The sequence below is a fragment of the Gambusia affinis genome, linkage group LG10 (assembly GCF_019740435.1).
Source record: "Gambusia affinis linkage group LG10, SWU_Gaff_1.0, whole genome shotgun sequence".
NCBI classification, from domain to species: Eukaryota; Metazoa; Chordata; class Actinopteri; order Cyprinodontiformes; family Poeciliidae; genus Gambusia; species Gambusia affinis.
In genome coordinates, this window is record NC_057877.1 from 14520535 (window position 1) to 14540451 (window position 19917).

The window sequence follows — 19917 nt, forward strand, 5'->3', positions numbered from 1 at the left end:
TGAGGTGATACTTCTGATCCACACTCATAAAACAAATGGTGAGACAGAGCCCCTTTCTTTTAACCTGCACTTAACACTTTTTTCTTTTAGCTGAAACGTCACTACTGCCCTCTGCTGTCTAGTGGGCAGAACAACAAAGAATTAGAAGAACACAACAGTTGTGGCTAGTCAAGCCTTTTCAGCAGAGATGGCTCAACCATCTGGCCTTTGACTGTGAGCTCAGTGGATGAATGCCTGTTTATTGTGAAGAGTGGCGGTGATTGAAGAAAGGGCAGGGGGCCAATTGGCTCGTCTGATAATGAATCAAAAGCAGACGGATGGATTTCACGATCCATCCAGGAAACACCTGATCATCGCAGTGGCAGTTTCTGCAGTTTTAGAAATTTCAGCCCTAACTATTGGCCCTTACGTCTGAGTGAGTACAGAAACCTCCATGTATAAACTAAGATGGAGCTGCATTGTCTGCCACTCATCAACAGGTCATATGTATCTTTACAGCAGGTCCAAGCAAAGTCACTGACTGTGAACACATACGTACAACTCTGGAAAAACGTAAGAGACCACTGCACTGAACCCCATTGAAAACCTCAGTTATTCCACCAAATAGTGATTTCTGAACTCTTCCTGAGTTAAAACATTAGTATTGTTCCTAAATGATTATGAACTTGCTTTCTTTGCATTGTTTGACATCTGCAAACACTGCATCTTTTTTTATTATTTTGACCATTTCTCCTTTTCTGCAAATAAATACTAAATTTTTGCTTGGAGTTTTGGAGACATGTTGTCAGTAGTTCATAGAATAAAAGAACAACATTCATTTTACTCAAACATATACCTAAAGTAAAGTAAAATCAGAAAAACTGATCATTTTAAGTGGTATCTTAATTTTTTTTCCAATGCTGTATATGCAAACTATTGGTGAAAGAGACCTCAGCAGGACAAATGTATAGAAATAGCAATCTAATAATAAGTAATTATTTGTTGGAGCGGGTCTACTTAAAGCAACTCTCACATGGAAACCACGTCAGCCTTTACATGCTTTTTTTTGAAACTGCACCTCTTCGTCTTTGGTATTGACATCCAGTTTCTGCGTGCTGATGGCATTCCTGATGTGCTCGATGTTATTTTCTCTGCAGTAATCAAAGATGTTCTTGTCCTCTTCCCTGAGAACAAGACAGGAGGAAAATTAGTTATGTTGTAATTTTTTATTTTTTTATTTTTATTTTTTTAAACAAAACAGGAAAATAAGAACATAATTTATTGTCACAAAGTCTTTGTAGATTAGTGGGTAAATCCCTGTGCAACTCAAGTTTTGATACAGATTTTTTTTTTCTCATATATTGTTTTTGTTTGCTTACAGCTCGCAAGAAATGCATTTGTGAAAACCATCAACATCAAAGTTATTTCCCTGCTCAAAATACTCTCCATCATATATGTCCTTTGCCAGTCAGTGAACTTAAACTTCCTTCCTGGTTTGTACGTCATCCAAACATACGTAAGTAGTAATGACATCAGGTTTAGATCATCAGAAATTTAACACCATCAACATATGATACTGAACCATCTGATATCACAGTGGCAGACACACATGCCACATCCCCAAGGGACAGAGGCACGCGCAGCGACACCATCCCACCTCTAATTATATCTCTCCGTCTCTAATCACCTTGTTGCACTGGGGACAGGAAGGAGTGCTTTGGGGGTGTGGTGAAGGTGGGAGAGATGTTGGGTAAGAAGGAGGGGTGCAAAATCTCATTTAGAGCTTTACGCTTTCCACTCCCTCTTACCCACCCAAGCCATTCAAATTAATTGAATTCAGTGCTCTATTGTCTGAAAGAAAACCTGCATATTTGACACTCCTACTGCTCCTACAGAGTCACTCAGTCAACACAAATCCCATAGTTCCTCAAGTTGTCTTCCTGCGGTGCTTGGGCATGGAAAACTCCTGAGAGCCAAGCTAGCTTGAGCCACACTTACACTCCATGAAGGCTAAACAAAGATTTAGCACATTTTTTAGCACAACTGAATGACACAGTTAAGCCTGAAGTTATTCATACTCTTAGCAGATTTTGATTTTAAATGACTTTTTAATAAAGAAGTTTGTTTATGGTAGGAAATGAGACGGGTATTGCTCAAAAAATAACAAAACAACATAAAAGAAAGCAGCTGAAACAATAGTGATTGAGTTAAATGATGTTCAGGGAGCAGAACAGCTCTTTTCTGCAAGTTGTTTTCTAAACATGATCTACTCGACTTGAACTAAAATTATAGTCAAAATATCAGAGTCAAATCAAAATATAGTAAAAATGCTAAGATTAACCAAGCACTTCTGCATAGTGCAGTTTATTCCAGACAACTGTATGTACACACACACACACGCACACGCACGCCCACACACACACACACACACACACACACACACATTTGTTTGAGAAAATTACACAAGACCTAAAGTATAGCTTTCAAAGCCTGAGGAATTTAGCAAAAACTATAATTTTTATGCTTATTTAGGTAAAAGACGACAGTACCGAAAAACAAAAACGAAAAAATGTTGAGTAGCTCAGATCAGTTTAACACCACACTGAGGGGAGATTAAACTTGAAATTTAACATTTAAGTATGTTACCTTTCCCTATAAGAGAAAAACAGATACAAAGAGAGTTTTCTCAGTGGTTCCTTCTTTTGTTTTTTAGTAATCCACACTTCTTTTCCTTCAGTTTCTCAGTTACATCATCTCTCTTTAGTCATCACTCACTCTTTTTCATCTGCTCATGGTGAATGATGAATAACTCATCACGCTTTTATCAGAGGAGGGTTATGTATCAGCACATTCATTTACATACTCCTGATTACTGCAGCTATGTTTATTCATGAAGCCCTCTGGTGGACCACGCCCACTTCCTTGTCTGATGGCCATCATGACCCCAAAGCTTGCCTGATGCGTGGCCACCATCCGTCTCCCCCGGCAACTAATCAATAGGCCGAGTCATCCGTCTTTAGTTGATGGTGAGACGGGGCTGGCATGACACGTACATATGAATGACGACCATGAACGCACACACATATACACAGCAGGGAGCTCTGGGGTTATAAACAATCATTAAAATTATTTTACAAATGAAGGCACACACGCACACAAACAATTATTAGGGCAACAACTTTTAGCACAATAGAACAAAGGAATCCGTATACACAGACGCAAAGCAACAGGCCATATTCAAACAAATGATTAATGTGGGCCTTAAAAACAACATGACATCCACAACAGTGTAAAGCATGCTGGGAAGGTCACAGGCTGCTCCGTCATCACGGCAGCGCCAAGGTTTTTACTGTTTGTGTATATAGGATGTGCATGTGTGGGAACATTATGTGCTCACACATGTGTGTATGTCCAGTGTGGTGTACTGGCAAATATGTCCTTCATCCATCAGGCCAAACTGGTCACACTGGTAAAAAAAAAAATACTCATCTACCTGGCCTGAGTTTTAGTGATCAGCAATACGGCCACATAATCCATCAAAGGCACACGTACACTCACACAATCTCTCATCTTGCTCCCTCGAAAGACCTGAGCTTCGATAGAAGCACCTGAAACAATGAGAACTGAAATAACAAAGGTTTGGCTTCCAGCAAAGAGCTCGCTTTTATCAGAAGCCATCTTGCAGGTGGTTGGCAAATTGCAAATGCAGCATTTGAACTCTCCGATCAGCTCAGCGGTTGCTAATCAATCCCGTTTTCATCTACAAACGTTCCGCACACACATGGGTGGAGGTTGAGTGAGCAGAGCAATTAAATCAGCCTGGTTAACAGGTGTTCAGCTGTTTAATATGAAGGTTGTTTATGTGTGGGAAAGAGGAAATTGAAGAGCAGCAGAGCAGTGAGTTCATCACATCTGGGATGTTATGCATGACTTTGGATGATAATCACATGGACATACAGCATGAAGTGTGTGACTGTCTGCTCAGGTGTGTTTGTGTCATGTTAATGTCATCCTGATGGGTTCCCCATGAGTCTTTGCTGTGACTGGATATCACCAGGGGAACATCGCCCTGGGAAGCCGTCTGTAGCAACCTCGCTCTGCAGTACTCGGTGCATCTCCATAACCCTGCCTGTGTAATTGTGTAATTAAAAAAAAGGGGAAGATTCCAGGCGCTTCTTACAGAAAATAGGCATACTAATCATGTACAGCCATTTAGTAGGAAACCTGCACTATTCACACATCTCATTTTCATCTCCAAAAAGCTCTTTTTGCATTGAAATGAAGATGGGGGTTTCCAAGCTTCAGTGAGTCTGCCAGGCAGGAGTAAATGGAGAATGGCTTTCATTAACATAAATCAGAACTGCGTGACATTTCCAGACCTGCGACTGCAGTTACCGTCTGTTGAATATAATCAAATACAGCATCAAGTCTAGTGGTTAACAATGCCAAGATCACTAAGTTGACCTGGGATTTAAAACAGGGATCCAGCTCCACAAGTATCAATGAAATACTTACACACAAGGCAGTACAGATCTCTATGTGATGAACACATATTTACTTTGCATATTAGAATAAACAAGCAGATTTGGGTGTATGATCAAAGAGTTTTGAGCCTGGTTTCTGGTCTCCAGTTTTCCAATTTGCAGTTTCTCTTTAAGAAAGATAATATATGAGACTATATGAACTGCCTTGCTGTCAGAGGGGGTAATTAATTACATACAATATTAACAGAGGCGACATGTGAGTAAATTCTCTGTTTTATTCATAGGTATATCCATACATTAAATCCTTTAAAATCCTTTCAATTCAATCACACATACATTCCAATTGATCCTAGTTATCAAACAGTACAGTGAGCTCAATTAATTGTTTAATTAAAAGATTTCTATCTCATCTGCTTGCATCAAGTCCTTGACTTGCAGCATTTACGCATGGTATCATAGGTTGGAAAATGTGGCTTCCTCTTAAATTACATCTCTATGCTTCTTCTGACTTTATTATTAAAAACTGAAAGCAAAAATAGCTAAGTTGGAGTCTTTTTTATTTAGAAACATCCCCCACAATCAGGAGTGATGACAACAATAAGTGCTTAGGCGTATTGCATTTTAACACAGCTAAATTGGTGCATCTCAACGTGTATGTGTTGCCTCTGATTTAAATACCTTATCATCTCCTCCTGGTATAAAGAGCTGACTGCTGCTCCTCCGAAACCTGTTCTTCTTTCTGCTCCTCGTCGTTGCTGTAAGAATGACACAGAAAAATCTGAATCCAGCTTTGAGTCAGTTTTCAGTGAAATCTAGTATTCAACACACAGGCCTAAGCGACAGTTACCAGTTTACAGTGCAGTGATGGCTTGTCTCAAGCACAACCATTTGTGCTGACCACCTGTCAAAGTCTCCTCCCTCTTTGAGCAGAGGTTTTGGCCTAACTGCTTTGTATTGACTCAACACAAAGAGTCAGACATCTCTATTCACCATGAAGGCCTCCACATATACCCACTCTCTAACAGTCTGTGCATTCCACATTCTGTATGTAATTTTGTAAATACTCAGAAACTGCCTTGTATTGTCAGTCTGACCTCATTTCCAATAAATAAGAGCCAAAATGAATGCAAACATGATAACGTGCACTGCGCCTCAGTTTGTGACTCTTGTTAATCATCTGCGTTTTCATTTAATTCCATCGAACATCCAGTTGGGCAAAGAATTTATTACCTAGACTATTCTTCACTGACCAACCTTGACTCACAAAAGAAGCAGCACAAATCGGATTTCAGGGAACGGGGAGAGAGGGAGCAAAACAACTATGCGTGCACTTTTGGGACAAACTAATTCACTTCAGAAACTCAGAATATGCGCTGATGCACCGGCCCTGCTTCTCTACCTTATAATGTAATATAAAGCCAGTGTCTGCTTAACAATTGAGAGGGGAACAGAGGTCAAATTGTGGCTATTATTCTCTCCCCTGCTCCTCTGTCTATGCACTCCTACTTACACCATTTAACTGTGCCTCCAAAAGAATAGCTCCAGCCATGCCATGACGCTTTGTTAACACTAATGCAATCAGGTTCTTTTTCTTTTTTGGAGGCGTGGGTGGTAGGAGCTTTTGCTGGGTTGTCCTCTGTGAGGCCGAGTCAGCAAGTATTTTCTCTGCAGAGAATGGCTAAAGAGAAATGTGACACGGTTTCAATTGTGGTGGACAGTGATACTATTAAAAAAAGGGACATAAAAGAGTAAGAAATGAATAAAAGTGAGGGACATAAAGAAAAAGGCCACTGGGGTTAAAAATGGAAAGATGATTTGGAGGCACAGACACGGAGTGCTAGTGGACGATAAAAAGAAAAAGAAGGAGCTTAAGCACAACAGTAGGTCAAAAAGAACATGCGAGACGAATCCACTATTCCTTTCTTTTCAGAAGAAAGAAAAACAACCTTAGCTCTTTTGTCAGATATACTGCTTGTAATATTTGCAACTTTATACTTACTCCTAATGTTGACAGCCATAAGTACACTTTTCTTTTTGTTCTTCGCAATTTTCAAAGTGTAACCAACATGTAATGATTTTAGACTTTCAAAAACATACAGTGAATGGCAGAAACATTCTTTTTTTTATTTCCATCTATCTGCTATATATGCACACAGCTTCATAATCCTCTACAGCAAGGAGAGGATCATGAAACCTCTCCTACTGACACTTTTATTATTTTTAGCTTCCTTTACTGTATTTCTGTAGCAAGTTCCTGAATAAAGGTAGTTTTGAATCTAAAAGAAAATGAACCCTCTACATCCCAAGTTATGTGTCAAAGCACACGTCTCTCACTTTTTCACATTTTTATCTCAAAACAAAATGTGTACACTGTGGAAAGTTCAGGGTAAATTCCTCCAGTTTCTCCATGTGAGAGATGGTTAAAACTTACAGATCAACATAGACACATGTAACTGACTGTAGAATATAAATAAACCAACCAAAACCTGTAATCTGAAACTGAGTCAAAGCATAGATGAAACACATACTAAAGTAAAATTCAAACAACTATGGACCAAACTGCTGTGCTTTCTTTTTGACTTCTAATAATCACCAGTGTATAAAGAACCACCATGGAAGGCTCAATAACTGGTTCTTGGAATTGAACTTGTTTTAAAGTTCATAACATTTTGAAGCAAAAAATTGTCATCCAGCTCTTGGTTGTGCTAAACAACATAAATGAACGTTCTGTTGGTCATAGCAATGCTACCTCCAAACTTTACTTCAACCGGAAATAATGAACACCATTAGCTGAAGAAAGCAACGGATAAGAGCATGGGTTTTTTAAACATGCTAAAGTTTTGCTCAAGGGACAGGAAAAGGGAACGACTGCCAGCAATGTTGAAATTTTGAGGCTGTGATGAGAGACAAAGGTGCTTTTTGCAAAACATAGACTTGATATGTACTCTTCTGTCTCAAAGGACAACGTGTCCATGGCAGCATAACTCTCATGACAGTCAACTCACATCATGCAGTGGGAAGTGAAAAACTACATACAAGCTGACTGGCAAAGTAAGATCAGTTTTACTTACATTGATTTCTTTTAAAGTTACTGCCAAAAGAAAACAAACATATTTCAACTTATATTTTTTATGCTGCCTGTACTGTATAAAATAATTTGGTAACTAAAAACTGCAATATGACAGTGACATCTGCTGGCAGAGAAACTACGGTACACTACAACCACTCAATATGCTTTGCACATAACAAGGTTAATGATGAAGGACCCGGAAGGGTTTAGAGAAAGGCGTTATATTAAACACACAGAGATCTAAACACTGAAAATGTAAACGTCACATCATATTATTGGTTCTATTCTTAGAATATCAAATATATCCAGAAACATTGACGAGTCTTAATTATTGCATGGTATGTCAGGATCCAGAAAACTGTAAATGATCACCTCTGGATATTCAGAAGTGGTTGTGTTTTTACCTTTGTGGCGCCCTCGGGATCTAACACGTTGACAAGGGAAATGTATTCTTGCATTGCCTGCTCCGGCTGCATGTCTTCAAGCTGCTTCCAGGCTTGCCTGTCATAATAATACAGTGTTGCTCACAATTCAGGACCGCTCCATTTTAAATGCTAAATCTAGGATTAGAAGGCCGTTTTAAGAAAGACTCAAAGTAAAAGAAAATTTTACAACATATCTGACCAATGAAAAAGATTTTAGCTGTCAGAATTTTTTCATAAGAACTGAACATCGCTTGTTGAATTGCAACAGAATGAGAGTTCTTGACTTACCATTTCCGTTGTCCTTCAAAATCAAAGAAGCCAGGCTTTGATGTATTGCACTTTCCAACTTTGACCTGTTAGAGGAAAACAATTGGCTGGTATAATATTTGATGAACTACAAAAGTAAGCTAAAACATGTAGGATTATATTCTACTACAAAACTCCAAAGAAGTTGGAAACTGCTGGTATGTACTACATTTTGCAAAAGGAATTATTCTCTTTGAGGTTTTACACATTTTCTATGTTACAACCAAAAATGGCTATGTATTTGATTATGATTTTGTGTGAGCCAACAGAAAAGTAGCATTTGATTGTGAAGCAGAAGGAACAAGATCAATGCTGATTCTTTAAATCAGCATGTGTAATGGCCATCATATTGTTTTAATTTATTTTCAACTCCAGTTTTTAAATCTTTAACTACATTTTTTAAAAAGTATATGCATTCTTGTCATCTTTTGGCATTTGGGTTAAATCCTGAAGAAGACCTCAATGCCTTAGGCTTACATATTTCTAATCACGCTTGGGGTCAAGATCCTAACTTTGGGAACTTCTGCTCTCGTCGGCTTTAATTTTTGGTATTTATGCAAAGCTGGTGCTTAATGGGAGGTTTGCTGAAGCTAAGAGTCCCATCCCTATCCCATCGGGGGAAAAATATTTGTATTCACAGATCCGAAAACCTCACGGAGGGGAAAACAATTGAAATATGTTTGAATGGAGATGCAAGACACTGTAGCAAACATTTGCCATTTTGCCTGAAGCCACATGGCGTCACTATCTACATCCAACATACACCTTTCGATGCCACTGAAATCCAGTTTGGTTTAACCCACACACCTGTTTGTAGCGGGCGTACAGGTAGAGCAGCTGGTCCCTGCTGGCTGTCTGTATCAGATCCTTCACGCGGTCGGCTGCAGACTCAAACTCCAGCTCCAGCTCCTCTCCCTCTAGCAGGTCCCCCGCCCCCACTGCGCTGCAGTCAAATTTACTCAAGCCCAGGTCCGAATCAGAGTCCGAGCCCGCTCCACCAAGAGGCTCCCCCGTATCGGGCCGGGCTGGATCCGTACCGGAGCCCGTCGCAGTGTCGGGAGAGGACGACGAACCAGAGGCCATTGTTATTGTTTACAACGAACCGTCTCAGACAACCGGGACAGTTTTTTCCCCCGTGCGATAAACGTTAACAAGAGAGGCACGGCGGTGACAAACTGCAAATCAATTAACAATTTAAACGAGAATTTCCCATTTAATCCGCCAAAATTCCATGAGAGAGGGATTTGTTTCTGTCGTTGGTCCGTCTCTGGTACTGTCATCAAACGGCGCCGGTGTTTCACTATCGGCTACTGAGAATAGTTCTGGTTCCACTTCGAAACGTTCAGTTGGTAAGAAAATTAACATCAGAGAAAATGTAACAATTAAACTAAAATATCTAAAAAAAATAATATAATTTATATAATAAAAAAAAAACGTCCCGTGGGATGTTTTGTTTTTGACTGATAAGTCAAGTTAAGACAAAGAAGAATAAATGTAACTAAATGTTGCATTACGAACTATAAGTTAGCAATCTTATCTCATGTAACATAATTATCTGAAAAGCTTTACTGGTATATTATTTTGGAGCAACAGCAACTTCAATTTTGTAAGATATAGTTAAAACGTCTTTTTACTAGAACTACAGTGCGTTGACAAGAAAAAGGTCCTTCGGACTATACTTTATTGTGATATTTTAGCTAGCTAACTAAGCAACTATTAGACTCTCCTATTAAACCCCCGTATTTTCAATTAGTAATTAGTAAAATATTTAATTTCTATTCTATATCAATGTTATCCAATAGAGATAATCTTAATATCAAAGCCGCTATAGCAAATGGGAGAAATTAATTAATCAAAATTTGGTAGGTATTTATTTTTTCACCTTGTCTTTTTCGTGTTTTCAAAGATCATCGTGGTGACAAGCTTTAGCTTCAAATGTCCAGGAGATGGTGCTATTGGAACAATCATTTAGTGATAATTAGTGACTTTTGGAACAGCCATTACTGGTTCAGCAAGACTGGTCAAAATGTCTAAAAATGTACTCGGGTCGCTCTCAATACTTGGACAATTAGGTTACGCAAATAAATTTATTTTGCAAAGCCACAATGAATATTTCATTTAGCAGATTTTACAAAATTCCTAAATGTATGCAAGCATGAGATTCTCACAGTATCTTAATTACAAATACAAGTTTCACAGTATCAGTATATCACCACAAAGATTTTGAAACAGAAATGTATGACATCCTTCTAACTGTGTTTATTCAAATCAGGAAACATGCATGTATATGTTTCCAAATTCTTTAAACTTAAAACTCAATGATTTATTGTTATTTTGAATTTGATACATAGGACTAAAATATTCATTTTAGGTGTATATTGTTCAGGATAGTATGCCTTTTAGCTCTACTGTTTTTAATTGGGTTACACAAAAATTAGATGATTAATTAGTCAGGATGTTCATTAGAGTAGAGCCTGCAATCAGCTAACATAACAGACTTGCTGATCACAGCTCATCAAGAAACCTTAATCGAGGTGAATTATGCCTCTTTTAGTTTGCACACCATGAACGTGTGTTTGTAGTAACCATAAATGTTTTCAAGCAAGCAAATTTGTCTTTCTTGTAATACAGGGAAAACTTTAGTCTCCTTACAACAAGCTGATTGTATTATTTTCATGAGCAAACAGATAGAGAAAACATGGAATAGTGATGAAATTCACAAGAGTGGCTGGGCTAAGTTGCCTCAGTTAAGATCTGTGTTTATAGCTTCCCAAAGGAAAAGGTTTCCCGTAAGATGAAGGCAAAAGGCAATATTTTCCACTGGAGCTTTCGCTTTAGGGTCCCAGAATGTGGAACTTTCTACCTTTGGATTTGAGACACACTTAAGTCCAGTTAAAAATATATATCTTTAAATTCATTTAATATTTTTCTCTCTTGTGAAGCACTTTATGATTTTATAGAATGAAATGTGCTATAACATTTACTAACAAGAAAAATACTGGGCAAAATGGTATCAGTGAGACAGTTCAAAGAAAAAAAAAAAACTACTTAAAAAATAAATTCATACCGTCAATCAAGTGTGGTGGTATTGTGATGGTCTGGGGTTGAACATTCAGAACCTGAACATTTTGCTGTACAGCAGTATTTGAAGGTTATCTTTGTATAAAACCCAATTTTATAAAATTAGTTGATCTGAAAGGTTTTTATGTGATAAAAAAACAACAACAAATGAATGAATTTACATGATATAGCCCACCCTGCTTCAAACAATTTTACATTGCTGGCATCTTTTTCCAGAGCAAGGGTTTAAATCTGACTATAATAAAATTGAAATCATTCAGAGTAACCCAACTTTTTAAGGTACGGTAATTTGTTTTTCTTCTTCCACCCTCATTAAAGGTTTTTTTTATTGCATCAGTCAAAAATCAGATATGGAGCATGATGAAAAGTTTTTAAAAAGATAAAAGTAGGGGTTGCTTGTTATCCTGTTCTTGTAGAACTTTATAATGGGATACAAACAAGCAAAACAAGAACTCAAGCATCCAATTTGTTGTTGCAAATAAAATTGGTCAGTCCTATTCATGAAATTAATGAGATTATGAGTCAATTACAGAAAAAAAGCATGTGACTCTGTAAGTCTATACTTCGGCTTTTCTGTTTTTAAGAAAAATTAAAGCTATAGCATTTAGAAGAAAAATAATATGATGAAAAAAAGTTGCACAAATACACTTCATGCTTAGTGAAATTACTTATTCACTAGACAGCGATGGTTTGAGCCACCTTTAATGCTTAATTAATTTGTTAGATTCACTTGTTTAGTATCAAACCTGAGCAGGTGTTTCATCTGGGAATTAGCTGGAGAAGAAAGTAACTCTTCTTCATTCTATAGAGTGTAACGTAATTTCTGTTTTTTATTGCAGACAACTCTCCAGACTGCAGTATAGAAAGCCTCCATAAGGACACAATTAAAGTAAGGAGTAGATATCTGGAGTAGCAACAGTTATCCGGAGGTCCCAACAGCGCCCGGTGCCAGAGCGCGCCCTGCTGACGCAACCACGTCAGTGCTGTTCACTGCATGACCGTCAGCAATGTCCCCAGAACGGCCCAGGGAGGGACCGAGGAAAGTCACTGAACCAGTCTCACATTGTGCTGCCGGGCCACCTGTTAAAGAGCAGCCGCTGTCATCGCCTGGGTCTCCGTGAAGTAGCATGCGGGACGAGATCCGCTCGGAGCGCACTGAGCGGGACGAGCCCAAAGTGAAGTGAGAAGGAGCGGAGAGAGGCGCGCTTCCGCACCGCATGTTGAGCCAGCAAGTTGCCTGACAGAACAAAAGTCGCGTCGACGGGGAAGACGGGGAAGACGGGGAGACGCTCTCGGATTTAACAAAGCTTTTCAGGGACACTTGTTTCGGAAAAATGAAATTCGCGGAGCATCTTTCGTCCCATATCACCCCAGAGTGGAGGAAACAATATCTTCGCTATGAGGTACAGTCAAATACAAATTGCAGTCTGTTTAAAAATAAATGCCTGCTGGATGAGGACACAGGCGAAGATGTATTAGGTTTTTAAAGTCTTCAAAGAAACTAAAATATAACAAATTTGTTATCATCTATTTTTTTAAAAGCACCTTTACGTATTTTTAAATTTATATTTACTTTCGAAGTTTAACCTTCTCTTGAGAGCAATAAAAGACTGGAAAGATAAGAGATGCCCTATTGTTTATGGAGGGGGAATTGACTGCGGTTAAGAGCCAAAGGGAGCAATCAGGGTTTATTGTTGGTAGCTGAATTTAAAACACCTGAAATTAACTATTCAGCTTTTTTACCAACTGAATTCCTGATCAATACCTATTGAAGAAACATTTTTTCTTTCATTTGGGTCATTCCCAATATTATATTTGGGCAAATATATATATTTTTCTAAATAAGCACTCTCTTTTATTTCAGATCCCCTCTCTTTTATTTAAGATCCCAGGAATGAATCTTAATTTTTTTTGTTTGCCTAGTTGATTGATGGGGTTATCTCACAATTTGTGCTGTAATTTGTTGCAAAATTGGGAATTTACACTTCCAGTTTTTTTTTTCATAATATAAAAAACAAAATCATGTCTATTTTTTCTAATTTGATATAGGCATTATTAATATTGCTACATTTAAGCAGAGATAGTTGCCTCTGTAATAATAAGAGTGTCATGTTTTTTGTTAGAGATGTCTGCAGATATAGAGAGGTAGATTCTTGTTTATACTCATGTTCTTTGTTGAAGGATGTACAGGACTTGGGGAGCATGTTATTTTTTCCAACCTACTTCTTACCGGAGAAGCTTTGGTGCAGACATGCTGCTCAGTTCCATTTAGCTCTATGAATTATAGACAAAGACCCTGTTCTCGTCACCCTGTGCAACCTACACCCCAGACCCAAAAGGAACTCTCTGCAGCAGTGTTATTTTGGTTACATGCACTGGATATTAATATTAAGTTTTGAAGTCCCTTCAGTAGGCATGGAGAGCTCTCCATCTTGAGGCAAATGACTTGCTGCCATGTTTGTGTGATTAATATATCTTTAGATAAACAGGTAAAGGAGGAAAAAAAAAGTTGATAATTATCAAATGCAGTGGGAAAAGGTTCTTCCTAAAATAAGAGTTAAATTTAACGGAGTTATTAATTTATACACATGCACTCAAAGGCTGTGTAGTGTCGCTACATGTATATGGGGAAGCACACCGAGCTTGGGGACAGATGCATGGCCATACCAGCCATTTTACACCTCCAGTATTTGCCAAAGCACTCACTGACCTGAGATGGATGATGATAGATTTTTTTTTTCCATCTTCTGTGCTTAGGCTTAATGTTGATAAATGGTTAGGATTTGATGTTTACATTTATAGTTTTATTATATTTTGGCCAAATACAATGAATGCTGTTATAAAATAAATGTTATGCTGGTTTATTTAACGCACAATATAAAAACTTGGGTGCGCTAGAGATTTTACTCAATCATTTATTTAGAGTGATTAAGTAGAATCATGTAGAGTATGATTGACTATATCATGTTTTTTAGTAAGCATAGGCTGTAAACATCTTGTTGAATATTTGACTCTATTTTTGTTGTAAACAGTTAAATAACAGAAATGCTCTCATGTTCATATTCCTTGAGTTTATCTCCAGTCTAAGATGCAGACTGTGGACCAAGGATGTGTTTGTCTGACCTGTAAACACCATCAGCACCTGAGTGGGTGGCAGCTCGATAGCTGCTCTGTGCTGATCATGGGTAACTCAATTAAAGTCAGTGTATAAGTTCAAACAGGTAAAAACATAAATTGAGTCATTCTCAGCCATTCAGCAAATACAGGTTATTGTTTATAAACTAGAATATCCACAGGGTGTCTGAGAGTATGTATTCATGCAGAAAACGTAATTTCTGTAATGTAATGCAGTTGTCAGTATTGAATGATACACTAACATATTTTCTCAACACTAGAGGTGTTTATTTTACCAGGACACAATGCAGAAAAAGCGACACCTGTTCACATAGCTGTGTCTTTGGTTGGGTGGAACATTACAGCTGATCATATCCAGACTGAATATAGTTGTAGGTGACATTCCGTCTCTTGTGTGCTGACATTAATTAACCCACTGCCCAGTTTTCATTCTTCATTTTTTGTGTGCTCTATTGTGTGGAAAAAAAAAAAACATACGCCGTCTGGGTAGATTGGTCAATCCGTTTCCATGCAGATTAGAGAAATGCGGCAAAGTGAATGTTCTAGCAGACAATGTCTTTAGTTGGTGAGGCACTTCATTCAAACGTGGGAACATTGACAAGACGATTGAGTGATGGAATAATTAGGTGTGTGCTTTATCCTGTGGGATTGTAGGTAAAAACCTGTATGCTAAGCAGCTGCTTGTTATGTAGGTACATGTCCTCCCATCCCAAGAGTTTTGTCCAGAAGGACAGCAGATGCATATTGATGAGAAAGATTTTTTTCTTTAAATGTAAATCTTATAATTAAACAATTAATTTAACCTTCTGAACAATTATTGGATTTTTCCCCCTACATTTTACATCCAATATGGAGGTGAAAACAATAGCCAGATGCGATGGTAACTGTTGAATGTACTTGTATTTTGTCTAGCTGTTGAGTCTGAAAAACATCACAAGAGAAAAAGATGTAGGTATGTTTGTGTGTGGGCGAGAGAACAAGGTCTTCATATGCATTTGGCTGTTTCGTCTAATCAAACCTGAAAACCCAATGAGGAGGAGGAGAGAGCATGACTCCTGTTTACAAATCAAAACCCAAATTACTGTCTCGATTTAAACTGAACATGGATCTGATTTCACTAGCTTGTTGTGTGTTCAAAGGTCAAGCATTGTACCTTGCCTTTATCTTAATTAGATAGTGGTTTAGGCTTTGTAACAACTACATAAATTATGTATTCTGAACAGTAGACATGTTATTCATATGCAGAATACTACAGTATGTATACAACAGGCATTGCATGGCAACTGCTGAGAGTCCCCCCTGCTTTCTATACCTCCCTCCTCCTTCCCATCCTCACCTCGCCGTTCCTCCCCCACTGGGAAGACATCTGGTCCCTTACCAGACCTGCCCTCTGCACTCCTCCTCCCCTCTTTCCAGCCTCTCCTCCCATCCTCTCCACTTCTCTTAATGTACAGATCCACTTAGACACGGAGCTGCCGTTTTAAGTGATCCATTGGCTTTCTGTTTGAGCCACAGATCTCTTCAGGCCCAGAAAGGGTCACTTGCATGTGATTATATAGCTGTCTGGCACTGAAATGTGTTGGTTAGTTTAAATTCAACACATTGTGGCTTTTTAAGGATTTGTTCCAAAGATATTCCTTATGAAGCCATTCTTCTGTTTTGAGGAGGAGATTTAATCCCAGTATTTGTGTTTGGTTTAAGTGTGCCACATTACTGCATGATCATCAAAGCTGATTCTCCCATAATATGTGACTTTGGCATTGTCCACAGGCTTCGCAAAATAAAAACTGTAGTGTCTGCTGGATCAACTCAGTTACATTTAAAGCCACACTCACAATGCTTCTTATAACAGCCATGACCTACAGCTTAGCCCTGCAGGTTTATGTCAGATATCAGAGTTTTCTATATACCAGTTGGTAGGTGTTTCCTAGTCTTCAACCGATCTATAATATTCCCTGTATGTCTGTATTAGAGTGTAATCTCTTCATTTCTTCTGCCATCATCTGTTGGGCAGAGCTAGTGACTTAGAAAGACTAGACAACCTAAACTGTCCTGGTGACTGCTGTGGAAGCTTTGGAAATGATGGTGCAAAGAAGGATTCTTCATAAAATCAGTAAAATTATGAACAACCCTGAACATCCTCTTAATGAGTCTACTTTACCACAACAGAGTGACTTCAGTCGGAGGCTTCTTCAGGCTTGCTGTAATACAGACTGCTGTTGGAGATCCTTCCTGCCCAGCATCTGCAACAACTCTTTGAAGAACCTGGGCTAATATGAATTACAACAGCATTTAATTTCCCGTTTGGAGCAAAAGTGCTCCAATGCTACTTAACAAAATGTTTAGCTCCTGGTGGACGCGTCAGTGGCAGAGCTTCCTTCTTCTCCTGTTTTGCGGGGGGACATTAGTATCAGCTATCAACAAGCCTAATGCACTTTGTTTATGAGTGATTGTTGCCCACACATAGGATTTCCCACAGTGCTCCCTCACTGCTTTATTGTTAAAAAAAAAAAAAAAACTCAAGACAGAAGTGACAGCAGTCCTTTTTAGAAATCAACCTAGTTTTTGACTCAGCACTAGAAGTTTGTCATATGGATGTTCATATTTCTGCATTTTATTTAAATTTTTTTTATTATAAAAGGCTGCTTGAGGGAGCATATATTAATTGTTTTTTCCAATGTTTAGATCCTAAAAGCTTAGATAACTAAAACTAGTCATTTGTAAGTTATGTCACCATCTGCTTGCTGCATGTTTACTGTATCTGTCATGAGCAACCTTTAAAATGTGCCGAGGCTCTCTGCTTGTTCATACATGCTCCTTACAGCAGCAGTATTTCCAGTAGAGATGTCCCACAACTTTAAATACTCTGTTTACTGTGAGTGGAAGAGTGCACTGTGTACAGTCACAGGGTTTTGGTTACAGCACATATGAAAGGTTCTGTTCTCATCCATAGTGATGGTTGTTTGTGTCATTATACAAATTTAAAACATGCATTGAGTCAAATCTGTATTTAGAATTGGTAAGCAATATGTCAAACAGAACAGCAGATTGAAAACCTTTTACAAATAGTTATTAAATGATCAAATGAATGTGGCTGAGTAATTCTGGCACGAATGCTAAGTGACCTGAATCTGTCTGTATGATTGGATTGGACTTGAGTGACCTGAAGTGATTAAAATTGAATCTCAATTGTGTATAAATTGATATAAATTCAACGTCTTTGTCTTGTCAAGACTCTTGAGGTCACATTTTGTGTGTGAATTAAAAACTTAACTAAAACACAGAGATGTAAACCTTAAGCAAACATGTTTTCTGGGTGCATTTCTGCAGCCATCCATCATTTTAACATTCATCTCTTCACCAGGCCTTGAAGGAAATGCTGTATTCGGCCCAGGACCAAGCCCCATCCATAGAAGGTAAGGACCCTCGCTGTCTGGATAAACAAACCCAAACACACAGACGGGCAGAAACACTCTCAGACACACTTATATGTCCCCTGTTTGGGCATCCCCAGAATAACAGCCCTTCATCTGCTAAAAATAGATTCAAATTACTGCTAACTTGTTGCCACACTCTCCACTGTGTGACTCAAGAAGACGAGAGTCAATTATTAAATGATTACTGTCCACTTTACCTTCACTTTGTTCACTGCCTAAATGAACAGGTAACATCACATGAGAAAGACAGAAAACACCTGACTTGTTTTCTTGGATGATTGATACAGTTAATGGATACATTTGTTCCAATGTTTCATTTATTCCAGAATAGGTGGGAAAGTGGACGTGTCTGTATGAAGCAAATACAGTTATAGCTGTTAAAACATCCTATATTGTTTAGAGCCATACACTGCAGGCTTGAGAGGAATAACAGAACCTGGGTTCAGTGCCAGCTTTGCACAGTATTGTTGCTACCAGGGCAAAGATAAGAAAGGGCACTGGCTATAATTACTCTGTGCCGCTGGATTGCAAGTGACGTGTACTGAGGTAAAGAATTCAAACCATGTGCTTTTTATTTCAGATGGCCATTTGTGAAGGGAAACAACTTTCTTTAGTTGCAGGGTGGAAGTATACTTTATGACGACATGGCTGCACCGGCTGTGACTGGTAGCATGTGCCAGGTCCAGTTGAGAACAAAATAGCACTTGACCTACATGTGGCAGCACAAACATGACTTCTGCCATTTTCTGTTATCTGTTTTAGATAAAATTGTGTGGTTGGCTTAATTTTTCAGGTCCCCTCATACAGCTGCAGCTCTGCTCACTGTGCAGACCTGATATGGAAGAGAGTGATGTGACTCTTTCCATGAGCAATAGAGGTGTAACTTAACCTGACTGGGATGAGCAAACTTTTGGTTTGTGTGAAAGCTGGAGTGTGAGCTAGCTTGATAAAATCAGCTTCAGAAATTTGCCTGCAATGTTTTGATTGCCGCAGGTGTAAAATGAGACCTTTGGCACGCATAATGAGAATTTCTTGATGAAATGAGATTTAAATATCACATGATTTTAAAACCTGCATTTATTTCTGGAATAGACAATTCATGCCTTAATTGTAACATATGAGGCCTGTCTGTCGTCTCTAGGAGCTGCAGGACAGGCTCAGTGTGCATGATAGATTATTTCCTGTCCTGTGTATAAACTGTAATCATAGGTCAATGTTCTGTCTCTGTCAGCCAGGGTCTTAGGATGACATACAAGGCAATTTCCTTTAAAAAGAGACAGACTCAATCAGTCAACAGAGAAATGTGTCTTCAAGTCGGGTTATTCTAACATTTCCTAATTTCCCCGCTCAATCAACCTGATTAATATTCATATCACACTTTTGCTCAGAATGTATTTGCATAGACATTAGTATCCTTATTAGCATTTTTGTGATCAGGGTTTTTGTTTTTTTTTACTCTTGATTAGTGATTAACATTCAGCATCTTGAATTTAACATAAGTTGAGTTGATTTTGTCCATTTTGCTATTCAATTTAATGTTTGTTTTTTGGATTAGTGTATTTAAATCCTTTAAACATTCATTGTAATATCTATAAGTCTTAACTAAAGCAGACATATTAATGAGAGACAACAGAGTGCAAGTGTAATCCTAAGATGACAAATTAAAGTACCAATGTACTTATTCTATAGGACTAATATTGCTAGATAAAATTTGTTTCTTAAGATATTAGACAATCGTCATTTGTTTTGGCATTGTCAGGGGAAACAGACTGTAATTTAAGCAACGGCAGAAACAAAATAGCATTATTGAGCCCTGAGAAATGCATTCTCTTGTGCCTTGGTTTTTTTCCCTTTTCATAAGACAAATAAGATCAGCAGGTGTTATTAAATATTGGCTGACTGCAGCACTTTCTCTTACATTAGATTAAATTTAAAGTAGGACAAACCAGTCGATTTTCTTAATACTTTCACTCTTTTTTTACTTTTGTAGCAAACCAGTT

At 38.2% G+C, this 19917-nt stretch overlaps 2 protein-coding genes across 4 annotated transcripts in view; one reads left to right on the forward strand and one right to left on the reverse strand.

The window, feature by feature from the left end:
• Window positions 1–9552, reverse strand: part of acbd6 (acyl-CoA binding domain containing 6) — a 32315-nt gene extending 22763 nt beyond the window's left edge. For 2 of the 3 annotated variants that reach the window (XM_044129364.1, XM_044129363.1), the window contains exons 1-5: window positions 9072–9391; window positions 8247–8311; window positions 7938–8034; window positions 5142–5218; window positions 1058–1163 (exon numbers count right to left, since the gene is read on the reverse strand). In XM_044129364.1, the coding sequence (XP_043985299.1) occupies window positions 1058–1163; window positions 5142–5218; window positions 7938–8034; window positions 8247–8311; window positions 9072–9347 (621 nt within the window). In that variant the 5' untranslated portion in view covers window positions 9348–9391. Of the gene's footprint in view, window positions 1–1057; window positions 1164–5141; window positions 5219–7937; window positions 8035–8246; window positions 8312–9071 lie in introns of all 3 variants that reach the window. The other variant, XM_044129362.1, reaches the window with a different exon arrangement.
• The window catches only part of xpr1a (xenotropic and polytropic retrovirus receptor 1a), a 67740-nt gene continuing 57348 nt past the window's right edge, over window positions 9526–19917 (forward strand). The window contains exons 1-3 of the mRNA XM_044129360.1: window positions 9526–9613; window positions 12185–12748; window positions 17845–17896. Coding sequence (XP_043985295.1) covers window positions 12680–12748; window positions 17845–17896 — 121 coding nt within the window. The 5' untranslated portion in view covers window positions 9526–9613; window positions 12185–12679. The remainder of the gene's footprint in view (window positions 9614–12184; window positions 12749–17844; window positions 17897–19917) is intronic.